Source organism: Piliocolobus tephrosceles, chromosome 9 (genome assembly GCF_002776525.5).
Source record: "Piliocolobus tephrosceles isolate RC106 chromosome 9, ASM277652v3, whole genome shotgun sequence".
NCBI classification, from domain to species: Eukaryota; Metazoa; Chordata; class Mammalia; order Primates; family Cercopithecidae; genus Piliocolobus; species Piliocolobus tephrosceles.
In genome coordinates this window covers 30,041,082-30,062,711 of record NC_045442.1, presented here as the reverse complement: position 1 = coordinate 30,062,711, position 21,630 = coordinate 30,041,082, and the positions used below count along the sequence as shown (strand labels likewise).

Here is a 21,630-nt window from a genome sequence, read left to right as displayed (position 1 = left end):
AGCCTGTGTCCTGACATGGCAATGGTAGCCTCAAAAGGTAATTGTTAAGGTTAGATGAGACAATGTACGCAAAGAGGGTGTCTGTGTGTGTCTGCTGGGGGGTGGTTGCTCCCTGGCTTCCCAGGATGTTAGGCCTTCATCAGTGTACTTTTCGACCGACAGTTACTGTTTGTGAACAGAGTGCTCGGCGCTGTTCTAGGTGCTAGGGATAAGACGGAAGGAGCCCAGGAGTTAAATTTTTGAAAATTTTAAATTATAAGGAGTACACGTTTACTGTAGAAAATGAGGAAGTACACATTTGCATATAGCAAGCACCTGTGAGCATTTGGAAGCACCCACATGGTTTAAGTTTCGGCTTTCTATTCCTGTTTAAACAGATGTCCTGGAAGAGCAGTTTCTTTTTTTTTTTTCTTTTTCTTTTTTATTATTATACTTTGAGTTCTAGGGTACATGTGCATAACGTGCAGGTTTGTTACATTTGTATACTTGTGCCATGTTGGTGTGCTGCTTCTTGACTGTGCTTGCTAATTTATGTCACAAGTATCGTGTGCGGCATTAGCCATCCGGGATTGCAACGGTGCGCGCGTAGGGCCGGGGCAGCGGGGCGCGCCGGGGCCGCCTCCCGGGAGTCCTGCGTGACACCGCCCCGTGTCTCCCGCGCAGATAGCGAGCTGGTGCTCCCAGACTGCCTGCGGCCGCGCTCCTTCACCGCCCTGCGGCGGCCGTCGCTGCGGCGCGAGGCGGACGACGCGCGCCTCTCGGTGAGCCTATGCGATCTCAACGTGCCGGGCGCGGACAGCGACGAGGCCGCGCCGGCCGCCGGCTGCCCTATCCCGCAGAACTCACTCAACTCGCAACACAGCCGCGCGCTGCCCGCGCAGCTCGACGGCGACCTGCGTTTCCACACCCTGCGCGCCGGCGCGCACGTCCGCATCCTCGACGAGCAGACAGTGGCGCGCGTGGAGCACGGGCGCGACGAGCGCGCGCTCGTCTTCACCAGCCGGCCCGTGCGCGTGGCCGAGACCATCTTCGTCAAGGTCACGCGCTCGGGTGGCGCGCGGCCCGGCGCGCTGTCCTTCGGCGTCACCACGTGCGACCCCGGCACGCTGCGACCGGCCGACCTGCCCTTCAGCCCTGAGGCCCTGGTGGACCGCAAGGAGTTCTGGGCCGTGTGCCGCGTGCCCGGGCCCCTGCACAGCGGCGACATCCTGGGCCTGGTGGTCAACGCCGACGGCGAGCTGCACCTCAGCCACAACGGCGCGGCCGCCGGCATGCAGCTGTGCGTGGACGCCTCACAGCCGCTCTGGATGCTTTTCGGCCTGCACGGGACCATCACGCAGATCCGCATCCTCGGTGAGTGCCGGCAGCTGCGCCTGGGCGTGTGCCTTTCCTGGAGGCGGGGACGATCCGGGTAGGGGACAAAGGGCGAGCTTCTCTTCCTCCAGGGTCGTGATGGTATTGCTAAGAAATCGCAGACACCTAAGGTGAGTTCTGGGCGGGACTCGGTCATCTAGTCAGTAGCCCATATATGTCACCTGGGAGACTCACCTGGGGGTGAGACTGGGAAAAGCGCGAGTTATTGAGTTTGATGCCCAGAATCGGATCAACCCATAGTGTCACAGATACATAAACAATCCAGAAGCACACAACCCAGTGACCACTTAAAAATGAGAGGAAAAGGCCGGGCGCGGTGGCTCACGCCTGTAATTCCAGCACTTTGGGAGGCCGAGGCGGGCGGATCACGAGGTCAGGAGATCGAGACCATCCTGGCTAACACGGTGGAACCACGTCTCTACCAAAAATACAAAAAATTAGCCGGGCGAGGTGGTGGGCGCCTGTAGTCCCAGCTACTCAGGAGGCTGAGGCAGGAGAATGGCGTGAGCCCAGGAGGCGGAGCTTGCAGTGAGCCGAGATCGCGCCACTGCACTCCAGCCTGGGCCACAGAGCGAGACTCCGTATTAAAAAAAAAAAAAAAAAGAGGAAAAAAGGTTTCTCCCAGCAGTTAATTCTTTGAGTCTTGGTTACCATTTCTCCAAAATGGAAATAAAGTTCCTCACTTTTAAGGAAGTTTGTGAGTCCAAATGAGAAAAAGAGGTTGGAATGTCAGTAGTCAGGTGGTACAGGGTGGTGTCTGATTGGGGGACTCTGGGGAATACCTGAGTAGGCAGCCTTGGGGGAAGTGGGGCAGCAGAGTTCTGGACCTGCCTTTTCTGGGGGGCACAGGGTTTGAAAGGCCTGGGGGATGTGTATTGAGTTAAGAAAAGAAGGGAGGAAGATTCTTTATTGCAAGACTTCTCAGAGCCTTTAATGTGAAGTTTGATTAAGGAGACGGTGATGGTGGTTTTGGTGTACAGTTTTTACATACTAATTTGACCAGAAATCTTTTCACAAAGTGTCTCCTGGTACCTCTGTACCCCAGAGTGAGCAGGAATTCATGCTTTCCGAGTGCTGGTCTTTGAACCAGCTCTGTGAAACTGAGCTGGTTTCATTAGACTCACCTGGAAGACCGATTAAAGTGCAGATTCTTGGACCCCACCTCCAGAGATTTTAATTCTGTAGACCTTGGACAGGTTCTGGACATCTGAATTGTTTTTCTTTAGCAAGTATGCTTACCCAAGTTTGGAGACCCCTGGGCCTCACAGCCCCTAGCCGAGACCTTAGCCCAGGAGGCTTGATAGGTAAGATAATGTGTGTAGATGAGTGAGCATGAGGTAGTTACTCTATGAGATTGGCATACTGTGTACAGGCACATGTGAATAAATGAATACACATACGTTAATATATGTAATGCTGTTGGTTTGTGAGAGCATGCAAAGTCATATAAAAACCACTGGGGACTTCCAACTCTGGAAGGAGACCAAATGAAGATGGAGTGAAGCATAAATAAAAAGGAAATGAAAAGGCTGGGCGCGGTGGCTCACATCTGTAATCCCAGCACTTTTGAGAGGCCAAGGCGGATGGATTGCTTGAGGCCAGCAGTTCAAGACCATCCTGGCCAACGTGGCAAATCCCCATTTCTACTAAAATACAAAAACATTTAGCTGGGTGTGGTGGTGGTGATGCATGCCTATAAGCCCAGCTACTTGGGAGGCTGAGGCAGGAGAATCGCTTGAACCTGGGAGGTGGAGGCTGCAGTGAGCTGAGATGGTGCCACTGCATTCCAGCTTGGGCAACAGTGAGATTCTGTTTCAAGAAAAGAGAGAGAGAGAGAAGGAGAAACAAAGAAAGCAAGCAAGCAGGCAGATGAATTAGGCTTGGGTGAGAATTCAAGATGGAATAAAAAGAAATTAGGCTGGGATGCAAAAAAAAAAAAAAAAAAAAAAAAAATGAAATAGTCAAGCTGATTTCACTGACCAGGATATACTATTCCTCAGGGCAAGGAAATTATATAAGAGTAAGGTACTCTCTTCCCTCAGCACCATCTAATAATAGCTAAGCAGCTTTCCAGTAAGGCTTCTGTTGCCCAAAGAGGTTTACTAGACTGGAGCAAAGGGGAGGCTTAAAAAAAAAAATCCAGATTTCTCTCTTTCAAGAGGGAGATAGGCCAGGGTGGGTGTTGAAGAAGAACCACCCAGAATTCAATAGACATTCAACAGAGTGCTCCTAATCTGTTTGGAAAATTGGGCATCTCAACCAGCAAATTGGTGTTGGAAGATCCTGACTGACTGCAAAGGAATAACTAACCAGTGGCAATGTATGAAGGGTCATTATTAACCTTACAGAGGAATGCTTGGCTTTGTGGCTAGCCTAAGTAAACTAAGAATAGAAGGTTATTTCCTTCACTCATGTGTATCACAAAACATACAGCCAGTTCCATGCTTACTGGTGAAACTTTAGAAATATTCTCATGAAAGTCAGGAATATAATAGAGATGGCTTACAGATGTTCTAAAAATGCTGGCCAATGCAACAAGGCAAGAAAAGTAAATAGGAGTTGTGAATTCCTGAAAGAAGGAGATGATAATTAACTTGGAAAAATATCAACACAGTAAGAGAAACCCTGTGGGCATCTCTATTGAATATCCTTAGAAATAATAATATCACTAAATGAATTAGAATAACTACAGATAAAAAAGATATCTTTGGGCACTTAGGTGTGTACAGGGCATTATTTTAGGAGTTATGGGAGAGTCACAGGTGAATAAGATTTCCTGTTCTAAGAAAGCTCATGGGCCGGGCGTGGTGGCTCATACCTGTAATCTCAGCACTTTGGGAGGCCAGGGTGGGCGGATCACGAGATCAGGAGATTGAGACCACCCTGGCTAACACGGTGAAACCCCATCTCTACTAAAAATACAAAAAAAATTAGCTGGGCGTGGTGGCGGGCACCTGTAATCCCAGCTACTCAGGAGGCTGAGGTAGGAAAATGGTGTGAACCCAGGAGGTGGAGCTTGCAGTGAGCCAAGATGGCGCCACTGCACTCCAGCCTGGGCGACAGAGCAAGACTCCCTCTCAAAAAATTTAAAAAAAAAAGAAAGCTCATGGTTTTACTGGAGAAACAAAACTGGAGTCCTGTGCACAGAACAAATAATACCCCAGCCTTTGTGGTTGTATAGTAATAGGTCTGTGGTGCGTGTGTGTGTGTACTTGAGGGAGTAATGTGGTCTGGGGGTAGTCAGGGCGGCCTGGAGGAAGGAGTTTGAGGACAGCCCCCAGAGGCTTCCTGGACAGCCAGCTCTTTGAAGGCAGGGGCTGTTTCCAGCTTTCTGTCTGCATAGGGCCTGGTGCCTGGTAGGTCCTTGGTAAGGATTTGTTGAAGGGAAGAAAGAAGGAAGGAGGGAAAGAGGTAGGCATGGATTGTTAAAAAGGAGAGGAAGGCCAGGCATGGTGGCTCACGCCTGCAATCCCAGCACTTTGGGAGCTGAGGCGGGCAGATCATGAGGTGAGGAGATCAAGACCATCTTGGCCAACATGGTGAAACCCCGTCTCTACTAAAAATACAAAAAAATTAGCTGGGTATGTTGGCATGTGCCTGTGATCCCAACTATTCAGGAGGCTGAGGCAGGAGAATCCCTTGAACCTGGGAGGTGGAGATTGCAGTGAGCCGAGGTCATGCCACTGCACTCCAGCCTGGTGACAGAGCGAGACTACGTCTGAAAAAATATATATATGTAAAAAAGGAGAGGAAGTGAGTGATGGAAGGAGGAAGGAGGGGAGGAGAGAATCTACGATCAGAACAAGGTGGGAAAGGGTGAAGGCAAAGGCATTGCAGAGGTGCCATGCAGAAAAGGTGGGTGATATCTGGGGACAGTGGTGAAGAGTGCAGGGCTCTGAACAGGAGGGTGAGGTTGCGGGGCAGGGGAGATGGTAACGTACATGCTCTGGCCCAGGAAGCTTTGCAGAAAGCATACATGGGGAGGAGCGGAGGTAGGTGCCAGGCAGGGGCCTAGTTTGGAGCTGCTGTTTTAGCAAGAAGCAAGCAGGATGTGGCCTTCCAGTTCATAGGTGAGAACAGAGGCCAGGCTGGATGCTGACTGGGGTCAAAGTCTTTAGCTGATTAGCTACATTCCACGGCAGTAATATCAAATGATCCCCTGCACCAGCCTGCAAAATCCTGCTCTCGGCCCTGTGGCTGGTCTGTGTGGTCAAGCCTGGGAACCCACTGTGAGAGATGGAGCTTTCTCCAGTTTGGCCTGGACAGGCAGCTAGCGTGTCCTTCCCTCCCTCCCCTTTCACAGGCTCCACCATCCTGGCTGAGCGTGGTATCCCATCACTCCCCTGCTCCCCTGCCTCCACGCCAACCTCGCCCAGTGCCCTGGGCAGCCGCCTCTCTGACCCCTTGCTCAGCACGTGCAGCTCTGGCCCTCTGGGTAGCTCTGCTGGCGGTAAGTAGGCTGGCTCCTCTGTTCCATGGTGACTGTGGGACTGTGGCAAGGATGTGGCCTTTGTGTCTGGGCTGGGAGTGGAGAGGAGCCGGAGCTGGGCTCGGTGAACCTTTGTTGCGGAGTGATTTCTGGGGTCATCCCCTTCTGTCTCCTAGCTCGGCAGTGCCAAAGGGTAGCTTAGGAGGGACCTACCTTAAACAATTCAGGACTCTTTCCTTTCTCCATCTTGCTGTATTTTCTCTCACTGCCTCCTAGCTACTCTCCCCTCATCTGGGGGTGGAGTGGGTCAGAAGTGGGGCTGCTCAGAGCTCAGCCTCTTCCCTTGTGCCCTGGAAGTTGGGTTCAGGGTGAACAGGCAGATCCTGATAAATGGAGGGGGACACAAGAGGCCGGGGAGCTCTCTTCCCATGAATCCAGTGCCAGGTTGGGCCATGTCTCCTCCTGACTGGTGCCCCCTTGTCCTCAGGGACAGCCCCCAACTCGCCAGTGAGCCTGCCTGAGTCGCCAGTGACCCCAGGTCTGGGCCAGTGGAGCGATGAGTGCACCATTTGCTATGAACACGCGGTGGACACGGTCATCTACACATGTGGCCACATGTGCCTCTGCTACGCCTGTGGCCTGCGCCTCAAGAAGGCTCTGCACGCCTGCTGCCCCATCTGCCGCCGCCCCATCAAGGACATCATCAAGACCTACCGCAGCTCCTAGCCCTTTGCGGTGGCCCGCCCTGCACACCCATCTCCTTGGGCTTCAGCCCAGCCCCAGCTGAGGAACAAGCCAGTGGGGCCCCTTCTCTTCCTCATTTTGGAAACTTTTCCTCCTCCATTAAACATGGGAAACTGAGGCCCTTGAAGGTTTGGGGAGAGGGGGGTATCAGGCAGGGAGGGGGCAGAGGCAAATCGCCAGGCAGAGGGAGGGGAGGAGAGGAGGCCGCCTTCTCCCTGTCTCTCCCTTCTCTGCACCCAGCTCTTCTCTGCATGCTGAGGGCTAAATTGGGATCTCAGCCTGCCCTAATCTTTCCCCATCTGGGGCAGGTTTCTAGGAGGTGTCTGTAGTCCATGTGGCACCTTTGTGAGAATCAGAAGACTTGTACCTTCCTCTGGGAAGCTGCAGCCCTAAGCCAGGGCATGGGGCCTGGCTAGTGCAGTGTGGACTGGATTTTAGGCTCATTTGCTCCCTCAGCCAACTGCGCTTGAGCAGTGTACAGCCTGCTCAACAACCGCCCTGAGCAGGCCGCTCCTGAGCTGCTATCTCCCTCTCTGACCTAGGCCTACTTTCTCTTTCCTCGTTCCCTGCCCAATGGGCATGGCAGCTGGGGGTGAGAGGCTGGTGGGTGCCTCCTGTCCTGGGCAGGCTGCAGCCTCATGCCATGTCTCTCTCCCACTACCCGATGGGCACATGGACAGGCTGCAGAGGGCTCCAGGTTCTGGGCCCCTGGCTGAGAAGGGGAGGACCCTGTCCTGGCTGTAGCCTTCCTGCCCCAATCATCTCGCTGGATGCCGCTGCCCAGGGGTAGCCCTTCGGTATAGGCTGGGGAAAAGGGTTGGTCTTCTGCCACGGTCCCTGAGAACAGGTTTGCAGCTACCCTCTCAGACCTTTTCCCCACATCTTGTGCTGTCCAGGGCCTGGGCTGATAGAGCCTGCGGCAGGCCTGGGATGGGCCAGGGCCCCAGGTGGGGAGGTGTGCGTTCCCTGGGCCAAGACCAGCCCTTTTCCTCATTTTAATTAATTTATTTGGTTTGTGGTTTGGGGTTTTTTTGTTTGTTTGTTTGTCTGTAGGTGAGTTCCCATCCTCTGGGCCCCTAGAAATACTGCCCTTGTGTATGGGGTACCTGGGAAAGGGTGCGACTGAGGCAGGCATCACTCAGTATCTTCCTCCGACTCCAGCCACAAAGCTCACACCCAGCCCTGCCAATCATGAATTGGAACTCCATAAGGAGGGGCCAAATTGGGAGGCCTGTTGGCAAACAGTATCCATTTTACAGAGAGGCAAACCGATCCTCCTTAGTGCCATGGGGCTGGTGGTCACCCAGAGCCATAGAGCATCCTTCCTCCTGGGCCAGAGCTGGGTTATCATGGTTGACTCAGGTACGTCAGGTGGCCCAGGAGGTCCCCCGTCCATAAGGACGTCAAACTTCCAGGAGGGCTAGTGTTCCCAGTGTGGGCCAGGAACAGGACAGGGGGGCCTTGTGACGGCAGGGCAGGGAGCCTGTAGGGAAGATGAGGAGGCAGGGTGTGCCTCTCACACCTCCAGGTTCTCATTCTAAGTTCTGGGGAGGGAGCGCTCCACCTGCTGAGGTTGGTCCTCTCAGCCCTGCCTGCCCTGGCCTGGGCTCTCCCAGCCTCCCAGCCCTCTGCCCCCTCAGATGGCTTTTTGTTTTTGTTTTTTTGCATCCATCAGAGACTGCTCCTCTGTGTGGCAGGCAGGGCATGGGTTTTAGTCCTGGCCACTAACCAGCTGTGTGGCCCTGGCTGAGATGTAGCCCCGGGAGCCCCAGCTTCTACTTCTGTAAAATGGTTGTTTGGGGAGAGAGGGGCAGGCTTTCTGTGTGACTGTCAGTTCTTCCGTGAGGGCTGCCATGGGGTGGTGTGCCAGGACCTCAGGCTGGGCCTTTGTGGAAGTCACTGTCCCACTATGGGTCTCCACTCCCCAGTCACTGACCATGGGAGACCCCTTTTGTGGGAGGGAGCGGGGGCTGGCTAGTGGGCCCCCCAGCCAGGGACCCCAGAGGCTGAGGGTTGGGGAGAGGAAGCCATCATCTCATTACCTCTGTCAGTGCAGGGGTGGCTGCTGCTTCCCTCGTGCACTCGGGTCGCTGTGATTGTGAATAAAGGTGATTTCGTACCAGCCTGAGGGCTGTGCTGTGCGCGGAGCACTGGGGAAGGAGGGCCAGCGTGTGCGTGCACATGTGGGGGCAGGCTGGGGTGTGGGAGGGCTGGTGTCCTGGGTACTAGGGGAGTCATCAGGAGGGGTGGCCCTTCCCTCAGGGGTAATTGCAGGCCTCTGAGGCTTCACGGTGGGCTGGGACAATTGGGGAAGACTCCCTGGAGTCAGGGGCTGGAGCGTGACTTGGGGCTAGAATGCCAGGTGAGCCTTGTAAATTGGGAGAGGCCACTGCGTCTGTGAGGAGCAGGGTGTGGTGGGGAAGGTGCCCTGGGATTCCATGAGGAAGCTTGGCTTTCCGTTAAGGTTGAGCAGGGCTCAAATCTGCTGCTTGTGGGGGGGTGCGCAGTGCCACCTAGGGGCTAATGGGACGATGACAAGTGGTCGACTCAGGTCATCAGGGGCTGTGCTCTGAGCTCCCCAGGAACAAGGCTTCCACCCCTCTCCCCAGGCTCAGACCCCCACATCTGGAGGGAGCTCAGCTGTGTTCCCACTGGCGGGTGCAGAGGCCTGTACCAAATGGGTGGTGCCACTGAGGAGAAAAGGGAGGCCTCTGGATAGAGTCCTTTAAAGAAGTGTTCTAGGTGCGCCGAGTGAGCCGAGTGGTGGGGAAGGCTGAGGGGAGAGGGGTGGTGGGGAGGAGGCAGCCAGACTGGCCCCAAGGTCTAGGCACAGTGTTGGAATTGAGCTCGTTTGGCAGTGCCAGGCCTCAGAGGTGTGTGGGATACCTGCCTGCCCATCCTGTCCCTGGGAGGATGCTCAGGCTACCCAGCCTCTGCATGGTCTTGCACAGCCATGGCCTGTTCCTACGATCAGGGCTACCCGGTCCTGCTTACTGGGGTCCAGCAAAAGCAGGAGAGGGTCGGGGGCCATGCTAAGGGGGCAGCTAGGCCTGCTGGATGTGGGTCCTTGGCCCCAAGATCTGCATCTTTCAAAGCCTTGGCCATTGCCCAGAAAGCCTCCCAAAATGGGGAAGAAGCTGGAGGAGCTTGACCATGATTCTCAGCCAGAGTGAGAGCTGGCTCATGTCTGTAATCCCAGCACTTTGGGAGGCTGAGGCAGGAGGACTGCTCGAGCCCAGGAGCTTGAGACCAGCCCTGGCAACATAGCAAGAACCTGTCTCTACAAATAATAGAAAAATCATCTGGGCATGGCGGTGCGCCTGTAGTCCCAACTACTCAGGAGGCTGAGGTGGGAGGATTGCTTGAGTCTGGGAGGTTGAGGTTTCAGTGACCTATGATCATGCTACTGCACTCCAGCCTGGGTGACAGCGTGAGACCCTGTTAAAAAAAAAAAAAAAAAAAAAAAAGGCGAGAGCTTACCTACCTCCCCCCACCCTCCAGTGTCCTTTCTTTCAGAGGGCCCTGGGATCCTGGAGTCCACCTTGCAATTTGAGATAATGGGACATTTGCTATTCAGCTGGATGGGTTTTTTTTTTTTTGGTGACAGGGAGAATTAAGAGGTGATTCTGTTTGGTTAAAAAGGCCCAAAACTTTATTTAGTTTTCAGGGAAATATAAGATGCATGTAAACATAAACAAAATACAAAACAAAACCCAAATCTTAGTCTAGAAGCATGCCAAGACAGAGCATTTTCTGCAGACCAAAGAGTCCTGTCAAAGTGATAAGGGACACCTGGAAAGTGGCAGGCCAAGGGGCTGGTCCCTTCCCCAAGGGCACTGCATTTTTGTGATGAGATTAAAAACAAACCAACTCCACTATTAAAAATGTTAGAAACATGGAGATAGTTTAGCACCACCATTGATTCTGGAAATATTTCAGCACTCAAATTGACTGCACTGACTTTAATGTCCTTTCTCCAGTTTCTCTGCTGAGGAGGAAAGAAGGAAAACCTGGAAGAAGGGCTCCTCCTGACCCCACAGAGCCCACTAAGAGCTGGGAGGGGAATTCCATGAGGAATTCTCCAAGGTTCTGGAGCTCCAGAGACGTCCACCAGTCCCCACCCAGCCATGCAGTCCATATGCTCACGCTTCAGGGATTACTGAAGTCTGCCTTGCCCGGGAGTCACTTCCTGCAGACCTCTGAGTACCTGGCTGGGAAACCCATTTCCCATCCTGTGTCCTGGATTTAAAGAAAACCTGTTGCAGATAATGAGTTGTAAATTCAAGAAGGGTGGCTGTTTTGCTGTTCTCTCTCTGCAGTAAACTCATATGGGGAGTGTGCCTTGGTTATAAGGCACTGCAAAATGGCAGGGTATATCCATGGATGAATGCTCATCATACCCAGTCTTAATTCATACCAGGTGGCAGGCTCAGCAAACTGAACCACCACAGGTGTCAGAGATACTTGAGAATGACTGGTACCAACAGGATGACAAAGGAGGTTGCCTTCCTCCCAGATGTGCCCAATGGAGTCTGAACCCTGGTTCTAATTTGTGGAGGTGGGTCCTCACTGTTATGACCCATTGTGGTCACTGGTCTTTGAGCTATACAACTTGAGAGGCTAGCTTTGGATTGGACAGTCAAAGGGAAGTGGGCAAAACCAGCTGAGAAACCGGGAGCTGGATGCATGTATTCTGGAATCAGGGCCTGCAAACTCAAAGATTGGTTTGTGGCTGGTGACTTCCCCTCTCTGCTAAGTAAATCAGTGACCATTCATTGAGAACCGATGGGGACCCAGCATGTGGCCCAATGAGTGGCAGTTTTTTTCTAGCCAGCTTCTGTGGCCAAATTTAGAGGATTTTCCAACCTGCTGTGGCTGGACCCTTGGGTGTTGAATCACTAAATTCCCTTTCTACCTGCTCTCTTCTTCCTGAAACACTCAGAACTGACTTCTTCCTTCTTTCTAATCAACAAAGACAAAACTCCAAACCCCTTTTCAGCCTTCACACAACTTTTCTTTCTAGAAGACATCCTCTTTTGGAAGCCGCCTTTCCTAGTGAAGGGCAGTAGGCCCCAGCTACCCCAAACATGCACACGCTCTTCTTATCAACGTGCCTCTCACTTGCCTCTAACGTGCTCGAGCCTTCCTTTTGCTCTAAATAATTCTTCCTCCCTCCTTCCCTTTTTCTCTTTCACCTCTTGAGGTTCAGCTTATTGGCCAGAATGGAACTGGGAGCAAGGCAGGGACCTTCAGTGCAGGGGACCCCATTCTCTAAAGCCACTGAGTTCTAGGACTGCAGTAGGAGAGGGTGTTGATTGTCAAGGTTAATTGCAAACTTGAGATTTTAAAAAGACAGGATTGGGGAAGGGGGATTGCGTGCTAATCCCAACCTTATAGACAGGCTGGGATCAAGGCCTTGGAAGGTAGAGCCCTCCACCCAGTCTGTAAGCACCAGTGTGCCCACCTTATGGCCTGGGGACCCAGGTTTGCAGGAGAGAAGTTAACAGTGGGGCTGTTTTCCCCAAAGCTGTGGGTCACACTCCTGTCTTCTCACTGGCTCTGATCATGCACCTTGGGAACCACAGAGACATGAGACTGCACCAGACAGGGATGATGATTTAGCCAGAAACTCATGAAGGTCTAGCAGAGCCCTCCATACTTCCCGGAAGTGTTCAGTCTGGCCCTGCAGTTGGGACTACACTTATATGCACCTGCAGGTCTTGTTGGGTGCACCAAGAGCAAGTTCTCACCCTGACCACCTGACCCACCCTCTGAAACAAGGATGAAGGGACTGGAAGCTTTTATTATAAGGGGCTTCTCATACCTATGGCATGACTGAAAGGTGGGAGTCAACCTGCTCGATGACACATCTGTAGGGGGTGGCCTAACTGAACCAACCCAATGTTTCTATACCCAGTGGCATCTCTTTTGCACATCTTCATTTTGGAGCCTGGGATGACTGCCTAGGCCGCTTATGCTAGACCTGTTAATGCCAGTGTGAAATTTCCAACTAAATACTTAATAAAATAATTACAAAAAGAAAAAAAAAAAAAAGACACATTGCACTCTCCAGCCAAAATGATGTGTGTGAATGACACACACACTTGCTGCCAGAAGCTGTGAGTCCCTTGGGTCCTGCCCATTGCCAAGGACTTGTTCAATGGAGACAGCTTTGCCTGGTTTTTTTTTTTTTTTTCCTCTAACCCCATGTTATTTAGTTCAAGTGGGATGTTACCAACACTTGCGTACACACACATGCACTCATACACCACACACGCACACACGCACACATTCTCAACACATGACCCTCAAAAAAGTGAGGGAATCTTAATTATTTAGCAATGTGGACAGTTCTCTTCCCAGAGAGCTCTGCATTGAGATTCTCAAAGACTGAATATCTAGATGGATATAAGCCAAGGGAGAGTCCCGCACGGGGCACAGTCCCACTCCGGGGCACAGAGATCCGTGTCTGTGCAGAAATTCACCAAATGGGGGTTGGAGCAGCAAGCGTACAGTACTGGAGGTGGAGGGAACAAGCCACAGGGACGTCCCTGTCACCTTGAGGGGCAGAGATCTGAGGCTCAAACCCAGAGGAAACTTCCCATTCTGCTGCTTTCTCTACCGGTGCTGAGGAAGGAGGCCAGATTGGTACTTGTTGTGGGAAGTTCTGTCTGCAGAGAAACTTGAATAGACCCCCGACTCTTCCTGGAGCAGAATTTGTACGGACTGTCTGGGTGCGGAGCACAGGCAGGGCTCACTCCTCAGGCTGAAGTCGCTGAGATGAATGGACAGCCCAGGCTTCCCATTGGTGTCTCACTACGGTGTGCACGGTCAAGTTTCTCACATTCCCCCCAAGATTTGGTGACTTCTAGGCTTCCTGCCTAGAAACTGAACTGAGGGCACCCAGTTTTAGAAAGATTCAAACATACACCAGAAGGATCACAGCCCAAACATCAGGACACTGGGGTGAGAGCGGGCTGCTGGGAGTCATTTTTAGGCCAGGTCTGAGCAGCTGGCTGCACCACAGCAGAAATCAAAACAAGGAACAGTTCCTGAGGGCCTGACTCTGCTCCAGGGACAGGGGCCCCAGAGGTCAAGGGCCCCATGCCTGAATCCCTTTCTGCTGGGTGGATCTGGCAGGGACCCCATCATCTTCCCAAGGAAAGGGGAGAGGAGAACGCTACAAGATCAAACTCCACCAACCCACCCACCTGTTCCACAGCTGGGATTCCTTCAGCAGCCCGCTCCCTGCCTCTGCTGCCTGAGCACCACTGGTATTCCCTCCATTGTCCCCAATGAGCCCTGGCATCCATCTTGGTAATATTGCACTCTTCCTGTCTCTCCGATTGTTTCCGGTTTTGATTGAGAATGCAAGGTATTTGGAGGGGGTAGGGGAAGTGAGTAACCTTAAAGAAATAATATATTAGTTAAATACAATAACAGGAAAAATAGGGGTTATTTTTATCTTTTTCCCCTTAAAAACAAAAACTACCAAACCAAGGTCTAAACTTAAATAGTCCTATACCTATTCTGCAAACACTAGTAATAGGAAAATAATGCCTGACTGAAATTCCCTTGTCTTTTTTCCTTAGATGATAAAAGTAGTAACATGCCTTGCTGAGGAAAGCAATGGATATAAATGCCTGTAAAATATGCTGCTCTAACATCTGAAACTGATTACAATGATTCTATATAATGCCTTCGTCAAGATGGAAAATCAAGGAGGAAGAAAGAGAAACCTTTGGGGCCAGGCTGGGGGTAGACGGGGCTGAGGCCTGGCAAGACAGCCGGTCTACAGCCACTGGATGTAGGGGAACCCACAGGGCGTGGAGCACACCTGCTGCTCAGGGTTGCCCCTTTCCAGCTCTCTCTCACTGCCCCCAAAGTCCCATGGCCTGGTGAGAACAGTGAGGAGGAGAGAGGCCACACAGCCAGGCCTGCTGTCACAAAGAGGGATGAGGTGGGGGGAGATGACGTTTTTCCCCCTGAAATACAAGAAAAAGGTCTTGAAATGGAAAGGAAAACAAAGCACCAAATGCTGCATCTTCGGGCATTATATGAACCTCAATAATGACCTCAGAAGGGCTCATTATGGTTAAAGTTGCAGTATACAGCAATACAGTGTCATTTCACATTTTCAATCGCAAGTCATGGGAAACTAGGTTTGGACACTGCGGAGATTTTGTTTTTCTTTTTCCTTTTTCAGTCCGATCTGGTTTTCCTCCAGATGGGTCAGAGCCCTAGGCCCCCTCCCTCCTCTGCCTGCTGCCGGCAGTATCCTTCAGCATCACAAAGCAGCTCAGTAGCTCTAGGGAAAGGCCCTCTTGCCCTGGCTAGGGCTAGGAGTCCAGGGGCACAAGGCCTGGTATCCCCTGGCAATGTCTGAGAAGGACTGGCATGCACCCTTCTTGCTTCAAGTATTAATATTCTCTTTGGGTTTGCAGCGTTTATGCTGTGAGTTAGGGGGTGAGGGGGCGAGGTGCGAAGACTGGGGCATGGCAATCCCTGTTCACTGCCCAAATCTACATGCTGTCACCAGGTGGCAGCATTCCCCACTTTTCCTGGATGCCTGAGCAACTCCCAGCCATCCTTGGGGCTGGATGTCACAATGTAAACATGACCACACAATAAACTATAATGGCGGTGAAGAGGAGCACGGAATTAATGCAGTGGGGAGATCTGCCATTCACTAGCTGTGGGATTTTGGAAAAGTCATTTCCTGTCCTTGGGCCGCAGTAACGGGAAGGGATGGGAGAGTGACCTCTGAGGTCTCTTTCAGTTCTGCCTTTTAATGACTATCACTTACAGCACCGGGGATCAAGGAGAGGAGGTCCTTGGGGAGCTGGGAGGATGTGGGGGGCAGTGCAGGTGGTAGGGAAGGGCAGGAAAGGCAGGCTCTGGGGAGCACTGTGGTCCAGTCCAACTGAGATGCTCTGTGCTTGGCAGACACGCTCTGCACTCCCTCCTGGCCTGGCTGGCGCACTAGTGACTGAACTGGCTCAGTGCAGACATCTGAGGAGCGAGGCTGCAGGGCCCTCCCCCTGGAAGATAGCTACATTGAAGGTTCTTTACCTGACAGTCACTCTACTTTTAAATTTTATTTTAAATAGTCATAAATTATTTTTTCTCTTAATAAATATGTGCTGTTTAAAAATGAGAAAAGTATATACTGCATCTTTAAGTCATGCACTTTGCTCTCTGGGTTTTTTCCATTCTACCTTGTTTAAAGTGCATTAATTAAAAAATAATGAACCACTTCTTTATCATTATTGTTCAAATAAGTACACATAATATTAATATGAAGACACTAAACACTACCATTAGTACTGCAATCTAGCAGATTAACTCAACATCCTGCTCTATTTAATACTGTCCAGCAGAAGAAAATAACTAATTTCAATTTTAAACAAACTCACAAAACAAAAGGAAACAAAACAATCTCACCACAGGCCTTCAACAAAGAACACGAGCCATTTGCTCTAGCTGCCAGGTATCAGTGTATGGTGGAAGGACAGGGGCTTGGGGTTGCCCAGGCAAGGCCTCTGGGATGGGGTGTGGTAGGGTAGGGGTGGGGGTGGGTTTTGAAGGCACTGAGACGCTGGGTCCCATGCTGCCCTGCCTGGGTCGGGGGTAGGGTGAGGGAGGGCCTTTTCTCCTCTATAGAAAACATGAACCCCCAGTCCAGGGACCCTGGCAGCTGAATCGGTGGCTGTGAGGCCCGATCTGTCCAAAATCAAAGGCACGTGTGGATATCCACTCCCAGCGAAGGGGGAGTCCTTGGGGGAAGCCGGCTAGGCTTCTGGAGGGTCCCCTCTGAAATGTCAACAATTGAAAAAAACAACCCAAAGGTGACAGAGGACCTGCAGGGAACTTTATTCTCTTACTTCTGTCTTCACTGTGGCATTGCCCCTCGGGAAGACCCGGTTGGCTCCTGGCACAGGGATCCTCCATCTTCTTGGGCACCTGTGGCATTGCCAGCAGGCCAGAGCGGGTGGCTGGCAGTGCTGGCTCCAGTCTGACCCAAGGGGCCAGCCGGGTCCCCTCTGCCCATAGTGGGGGCAATGGCTGCTTCTCCACGCTTCATACGTAAGGCTTCCAGCCCTGCCCAGCTGGGGAACACATGCAGAATGGCGGTCACCCAGCAGACTGGGAGCTGCCTTCTCTCCAAAAGTCTGGCTCCTGAACACCCTCTTCCTTCCTGGGGAGGGTTTTTGCCCCTCTGAGGTTGTGCAGGAACCAGAAGAACAGTTTCTCTGCTTCATCATGTCTGCAACCTGGGGCTTGCCTAGCCCCCGATTTTTCTGGCAGGCGCCAAGCTCCAGCACAGTCCACACAGTGGAAACCAAATGAAACAACTTTGGCTTGTGGAGGGGGAAGAATGTGAAACCAAAACAAAAGCAAAATCACCCGCCCACAAGATACAACAGAAACCCCATCCACTACCCATCCCCTTCCCGTGTGAGGCCCACCACCCAGGCCCCCAAACAACCCCTAAAATAAGACGCAAACCAAAGGCCTGACACATAAGCCCCAAATCAACAGACCTCTCCCGAAACATGCAAAGGAACTGCCCGCCCGGAAATACCCAAAATAGTCTGTGTAGATTATGAAGAGACCGGTGGCTTCGCCCACCCTCTCTGTAAACTCTGGTACTGTGTCCTCCATGGGGTGCCCCGCAGAGAGCGGGCTCTCTTCTCAAGGCCAAGACAGTGACAGCTATGGAAGATGGTCCTTGCTGGCACCTGGGAACTGCTTTTTCTTCAACTAACAGTGACAGTGGCCTGGCCCAGGAGCAGGCTTGAGCTCACAAGACACCCCCAAGCCCCAAAGCCAGTGGTGGCTTCTAATGTACCCACCTGTGGTATGCAGTGGCAATGCCTGGGAAACCAGCACAGTTCACAAATACAGCTTAGGACAATAGCAGGGCTACCTGGAGTGGCAAGATGCCAGCAACCAAAACCGGGGCAAGCAGGGGCAAGACACTGGAGGCCCCCGTGACCACGTCTTTTCCAGATCTGTAGCAAAGGCACAACTGGGGTCTCCCACACGGCCTGTCCCAAATGGCATGTAATCCATTGGTGAAGTCCCCATGGTGCAGAGGGGATCTCAGCTTTCTTGGCCCTGGGTCCCAGGCCTGGGACTCCCTGGTCCATTCCCTTACTTACTCAGTGTGGGCACCCCCATCCCCTACTTTCCAGCTGTGGGATGGCTTGGACGGGGGGGCATCTTTGAGGTCACCCATTCTGCAGGGTTGAATGTTGTCCACCCCCCCACCCCTCCCGTTTTATCCTTTCCCTTTTGTTCGTCTCACCGCTCATCCAGTGGGCGGCCAGAGAGGCACACTGAGGCTGCAAGAACCCAGGCCCTCTGCTAGTTCTTTTTCTCAAGGTAGTTGGAAGGCACCCAGCCTTTGAAGGGCTTCACACCATCCAGGATCTGGCAGTACCACCAGCCATTAGGGTTCCTCTCCAGAACCTCCATGGACACTCCCTCCTGGAAGCCTGCTGTCTCCTCATCCCCCTCGTAGTCCGCGATAGAGACGTACACGTCTTTGAGGTTATTGTGGATGAACTGAGACTTCTCAATGGGCTTGGGGCGCACGGGGGACACGGGGATGCCGTTGCGCTGGGCGGGCAGCAGGGGTGAGTCTGAACCCTGGCTGGCGGCCCGTTCGGCCAGGCGGCCCTTGGCCTCAGCAGCAGCGGAGCGAGCAGTGCTAAAGGAGGAGTTCCGTCGGACGCCTCGGAGGCCATCAGTGGCCGTGAGTGACTCATTCCTCCGCAGGGCGCAGGACAGGTTGTTGTCCTTGGGTGGCGGGGACACAAACACCGACTGGGGCCTGACCGCCACCTGCCGCACCCCATTCCTCATCTTCACCGCTGGAGTGCCTGAGGTCTTGCCGAAGCCCCCGGGAGGTTTGGAGGGGATGGGGGGCGTGGCCTTCTTGCTCTGGTTGACGGTGTTCAGCGCTTGGACGCGCCTCTCGATCTTCTCCAGGCTGTCTGACTTGCCTTCGTTCTGCCTGCCCTTGGCGGGCACTGCGTCCGGCTCTTTGCCAGAGGGGTCAGGTTGCTCGTTCTCATCCAGCACCAAATAGTGGGAAGGAGCCCAGCCCTCCAGCTCCCCAAACCTCACATACCACCACCCGCTCTCCTGCTTCTCTAGCACCTGCACCTCCACGCCCGCGGGGAAGCTGATCTCTGAGTCCTGGACCTTCTGGTAGGCACTGCATGTCATGTATGAGGTGGCTGGCCCTTCCCATTCCTTCTTGGTGGGACACGGGGGAGTGGTGGCCGGGAGGGTGATAAGGTCAGATGAGCCTCGCCTAGACCCCTCACCGGGAGCCTCGGAGGCCGTCTGCGGGGGTAGCTCTGAGTCCTCACTCTTGGAGCCCTTGAGCCCTCCGCGGAGCTGGCCCGTGGGTCTCAGCTGGCGCCGTAAAGTGCTGATGTCCATCTTCTCTTGGCTCTGTGACTCTGCTCGGTTCAGGAACGGCTTGGGCCGGACCGATGGCTTGGCCCGGGCACAGGAGGTCAGCCCAGCATTCGCATCAGCATCCTTCTTTGCCCTGACCTTGGGAGTGCCGCGGATGCCCGCGTCCGAAGCAGAGCGGGGCTTCAGGTCGCCACTGGTTTTGGACAAGGAAGAGGAGGAGGAGGAAGAGGAGGAGCAGCAAGTGGTGTTGATGGTGATGGATGAGGAAAAGGAGGCTGAGGAGTGGTTCTTCCCCAGTTCTGCCTGGGCATTCTTCTCTGCCTTGAGCTTTAGGAGTGATGATGACTTGGGGGAGCCTGATTTGGGGGAGTTTTTCCTGGCCAGGGACAGCGAGGAGCTGCCCGGGGAGTCGCTGTCCCCGGAGGAGCCTCTGGCTGACAGGGTGTCCTCTGCATATGGCCGGAAGCCCTCATTCTCATAGATGGTCTCCTCTTCCAGGGCCACGTCCTCAGAAGACTCACCCACCTTGAAGCGGGCCCGCTGCAGAGAAGAGGCCGGCGAGGGCCGGTGGGGCTGGGCAGGCCGCCTCTCCCCTGAGGCTCTGTCCTCCACGGGCTCCTCGCTCAGCTCGGGCTCTGAGTCAAAGCCGAATGCAGGGATGTCATACTCAGGCTCCTCATACTTGAGCTTCCGTGGGGAGTCCTGGCTCTCACTGGCCCCCGTAGGGCCCTCCTCAGCCTCCTTGGGCTTGCTGGGGGGCGCTGGCGGGGGCACCTTGGGCCGGGTCAGCGTGCTTGTGCGGCGGCTCAGGTTGGGCTTCTTGCGCTTATCGATGTATGATGCGGGGGCCCAGCCCTCCTTCTCACCGATCTGCACGTACCACCAGCCGCCTGAGTTCTTATCAATGACCTGGGGGACGAGTGCAGACAAGCCAGTGATTTGGGAGCATCTGGGACCCTATGACATCCCAAGGTAGGAGTATCATACTTTGGCTCTGGGATAAATTGTCTCCATTATACAGATAATAAACCGAGCCACTGAGTAAGTGGCCCAAGACCCAACATAGTAAATAATGCACCAGAATTCAAACCTAGGTCTCTGTCATCTCATGATTGGTGGGTTCCCGCTTGCCAAGTTCCCTCCCTGGTCCTCCACGTCTGTGTTAACAGCCGGGTTGAGCTGGCCCACTCCTCCTCCCCATAAACTGCACTGTTCCCAGTCCCTACCCTGCCAGTAGACTAAGGACACGTATGAAGAAAACACTGCCTTTCTGCTGCCCCTTCCCTCCTCATACCCTCAATGTTGCTAGGTCCTCCCTTGGAGGTCCTTGAAAGGGTCTCTAGGGTCAGAAGAGAATGGGAAGATGCAGATGAAGTGACCTGGGAGGTACAGGCCCGAGGCCAGAGCCTCTCTGCAGAGCCTCTCCCCAGGGTCCATCCCCTGTGGCTATTTTACTGGAGTCCCACTGAAATCCCAGTAGCTGAAGAGATTTCTTTGGGTTGAATGGTTTCCTGTAGGAAGGGCAGGGGGCTTTCAGTCATTTCCATGTTAGTATAAACTGGTTTAAGGAGCTTCTTCCTTAACTTTGGAGATCAACCAATGGCCAAAAGTGTGGCTGCTGGTTGTGCTGGGGTCCATTTGGACTGGGGAACGTAAAGGGCAGAGAATTGGGGATGGTGGGACACTCCTGGAGAAAAAGGTCCTGGGGTGGGGAAGGGGTAGTGTGAAAACACTGGCAACTTGGGAAGAGGGCCAAGGACGGAGGGAAAGGTGGAGAATGCAAAGGTAAGAAGAGACCAGTTCTCTGCATCCCCCACCAAAAGAGAAAGATTTTCTCCTTCTTTGGGTCCTACATTCTGTCCTTCATCCTGCCCCAGCCCCGTACTTACTTCAAGCACAGGGGGCTCTTGAGCCTGACAGTTCTGCCACATTGTGCTCTTTACAGATTCCTGGAAATCTCAGCACTGAGAGAATGATTTTTCTTGGAAATTTAGTTCCAAGTTCCAGGCATGTGATTTAAAACATTCACACTGGAAATGTCACCGCTTTAGAGGCAGAGACTTCCCAATGAATCTGACAGGTTCACTTGTATTAGATGAAGTTAACTCAATTACTACGCAAAGCCACTGAGAGAACTGACTGAGTTACAGCTCTTCTCTGCTGCTGGGAATGCCATGCTAAGCCCCAGCCACAAAACAAAGTGGCATGAATGCTGGAAGACAGGCTGCGGGGAGCGTCCCAGGATCTATCACCCCATTTTGCAGAGAGAAATGCTTAAAGTTGGGGGTGGCAGATGGGAGAAGTGACTGCATCAAAGGCCAAGGGTCATGTGGTGTGGACTTGGCCAGAGCCCAGGTCCCCAGTATCTCAGTCTACCTGCCTGGTCCACATCCTCCTAACAACACTTCCCAACGGTGGGTACTGCAGGATACTGGCCCGAGGTGTTCCTGGGAGAGAAAGCTTGTGGGACGGGCAATGCTGCCTGTTCTAGACCCCTTGTAGATGACACTCCCAGTGACATTCTTGTATCCTAGGCTCTGGGAAGCCCTGCAATTAAAACAACAAATGGGTTGGATTTTGTTTAATCCACTGTCCTGCAAGCTCATTTGACCACAGAAGCCCTTTGTTTCAAGGCCCCCGTCACAAGC

General features: G+C 53.1%; 2 protein-coding genes across 6 annotated transcripts in view; one reads left to right on the top strand and one right to left on the bottom strand.

Moving 5' to 3' along the window:
* The window catches only part of NEURL1 (neuralized E3 ubiquitin protein ligase 1), a 102,900-nt gene extending 90,314 nt beyond the window's left edge, over positions 1 to 12,586 (top strand). Inside the window, exons 4-6 of the mRNA XM_023206565.3 lie at positions 664 to 1,353; positions 5,678 to 5,824; positions 6,291 to 12,586. Of these exons, the coding sequence (XP_023062333.1) occupies positions 664 to 1,353; positions 5,678 to 5,824; positions 6,291 to 6,529 (1,076 nt within the window). The 3' untranslated portion in view covers positions 6,530 to 12,586. The remainder of the gene's footprint in view (positions 1 to 663; positions 1,354 to 5,677; positions 5,825 to 6,290) is intronic.
* Positions 10,180 to 21,630, bottom strand: part of SH3PXD2A (SH3 and PX domains 2A) — a 259,572-nt gene continuing 248,121 nt past the window's right edge. For 2 of the 5 annotated variants that reach the window (XM_023206561.2, XM_023206562.2), the window contains one exon: positions 10,180 to 19,891. In XM_023206561.2, the coding sequence (XP_023062329.1) occupies positions 17,918 to 19,891 (1,974 nt within the window). In that variant the 3' untranslated portion in view covers positions 10,180 to 17,917. The remainder of the gene's footprint in view (positions 19,892 to 21,630) is intronic. The other 3 variants (XM_023206560.2, XM_023206563.2, XM_023206564.2) reach the window with 2 other exon arrangements.